Source organism: Gavialis gangeticus, unplaced genomic scaffold, assembly GCF_001723915.1.
Source record: "Gavialis gangeticus isolate Ggan-Ray unplaced genomic scaffold, GavGan_comp1, whole genome shotgun sequence".
Lineage (NCBI taxonomy): Eukaryota > Metazoa > Chordata > Crocodylia > Gavialidae > Gavialis > Gavialis gangeticus.
The window spans coordinates 6177395-6179546 of record NW_017729012.1 but is presented as its reverse complement, the minus strand read 5'-3'; the positions used below and the strand labels follow the sequence as shown (position 1 = coordinate 6179546).

The following is a 2152-nucleotide window of genomic DNA, read 5'->3' as shown; positions in this document are numbered from 1 at the left end:
TTTTTTTTTTAAACAATACACAGAAATTTTTAAAAATCTACTTAGCAGCAAGTAACCGCACGCACACTAGAGGCAGCTATTACTCACTTTCCATTTCCTCCAGACACGCTTTATAATGCTAGCAGCCCTACGCATCCTTTGGAAATGTTTCTTGGCTAGCCAGGAGCGAACAGCTGAAGGTTAATTAAAAAAAGAGGAGACTTAATTGGAGAACAGAGGAGCTCAAAACACTTATGATGAAAGAGCCTCACAGTGTGAGACAACATTGAATGTTAATCTTTGTGTCAGTGCTGAGTTATTGTGCCACCCCCACGCTCTACCTGGTCCAACTGGAAATGTAAGTTAAGTTACTCTTCGCCACACCCATACCTGCTTGGATAATGGTAACAGACCATCTCTGCTTTGCAAGCTTCCTCTGCTTAAATCTTCTCCAGCAACACTGAATGCAAAATGCTCTCTCGGAAAATACTGCTGCTCTTCTGGCTTCCAGTTGTTCTAGCTGTGGTGAACAAAAACCCTCTGGTTGGCAATCAACGTATTTATTGAAAGTTTAGGATCAGCTGCATTTATAACCCAGATCCATGGGGATTTTGCATGTGCAAATGTGAAAGGGTAGGAAGCTGGGCATGGAAGAACAAGAGTGTCCCTTTCATTTAAAACCAATAAAAGGCCTATTTAGAGGTTACTCCAGTTGCCTGTTTCATAAGCTTAGCTCTAATTCAGTAAAGCATGCAAGCACGTGCTTCTGTTCCTCTGCTCCAGGTGCAGACTTTGTGAATAAAGGCTTGACTTGCAGGGGAGGAACTGAGCTTTTCTGCTGAAGTTTTTTTAAGACTGTTTCATATTTTGCTATTTTTAGTGAAGTTGAGACAATATAACGAGTGAGTAGGAAAGACTGGTCTCTCTACCTATTATGGAGACTAGTCTTTAAGGCAGATTTCTACTTCTATTGGATTGCTATTGCATGGCATAAGCAGATTTTTTTTTTTTTTATATTGTGAGTTGGGATGCTACATTTTGGCTTCAGAGAAGTCAGTACGAGTTGTCACTGACCATGGGAGTAGGTTGTATACACGTATATGAGCACCTTCTGTTTTTAGCCCAGGAGATTGGGATGTGCACATACTTACCATAGAGTTCGTCATAAATACTTTGGTTTTGCCACAATATACCAAAGAATTGTTGGCTTTGGCTTCTGTTTGCTTGAGGGAAGCTGCACTTTGTGCCCCCACCACGTTCTGAAGAACCTCCTGGATGACGGAGCGCAATGCTTCATCACTATGCGGCATCACAGTCCCACCTGCAAAATGCAAGATGGTGAAGGGAGAAGTCGATCATCAAGTAAAAAGTCCTACAGAGACAAAACATCCATCATTTTGTCTACAAATCTCTGGCTGAGTTTACACTGCAAAATGAAGGCAAGTGTAGCAAGTACTAGTGTAATGTAGCTATGTAATATATCCAGCGATCCTAGGCACGTCCCGAACCAGCTGCCACACACCGCTGCTATTGGTATGTGTGCTAGCTAGACTTAGCTAGTAAGTGCTGCACTCGCGTCTTCATTTTGTGGTGTAGCTCTAGTGTTTGAAACTTACTACACAGAACATAATTAAGAAGAGGCAGCGACGCGGTTAAGAATCAAACAGATCAACACAGACAGATCCAGTGTAATACAGACGGCAAAGAACTGGAGTTACAGTGAACTATCAAAAAAAAAAAGGGGGGGACGACGGGTATAGTTCTAATGACAATGCTCGTTCTTAACTTGTTACCTGTCAGATAAGGAGAGTTGGTAGCCAATCAGCCTGAACCATTTTTCATGAAAGTACCCAAAAGATTTCAAATTGATTTTTGGTTTCAATTTTTTTTTTTCCTGCCTACATTTCCTTACTGCATTTAACCAAGTGATCAGTGTTGGCTAGAACTTAACAGGTTTAGAACTAGCTGGAGTTTTGTCACTGCTGGTTGACCCTTCATCACTTACTACATTTTTCTCTGGGTTAAGGTAACATACATTAGATTATGAGGAAAAATGGATGAATGTGCAGTATCCAATTACAAAAGTTAACAAGTAATTAGGGGGTTTCCTAATAACTGCCCTACCAGGAATTCATACCAAAGCTGTTACCTTTTGAATCTGTTTACATTTTTT

The 2152-nt window shown here is 40.8% G+C and overlaps 1 protein-coding gene and 1 long non-coding RNA gene across 2 annotated transcripts in view; one reads left to right on the top strand and one right to left on the bottom strand.

Moving 5' to 3' along the window:
- Positions 1-2152, bottom strand: part of MYO19 (myosin XIX) — a 31108-nt gene that overhangs the window by 2954 nt on the left and 26002 nt on the right. The window contains exons 22-23 of the mRNA XM_019511109.1: positions 370-499; positions 88-173 (exon numbers count right to left, since the gene is read on the bottom strand). Coding sequence (XP_019366654.1) covers positions 88-173; positions 370-499 — 216 coding nt within the window. The remainder of the gene's footprint in view (positions 1-87; positions 174-369; positions 500-2152) is intronic.
- The window catches only part of LOC109293270, a 4934-nt gene that overhangs the window by 1103 nt on the left and 1679 nt on the right, over positions 1-2152 (top strand). The window contains exon 2 of the long non-coding RNA XR_002096285.1: positions 1315-1317. This is a non-coding gene — a long non-coding RNA (uncharacterized LOC109293270). The remainder of the gene's footprint in view (positions 1-1314; positions 1318-2152) is intronic.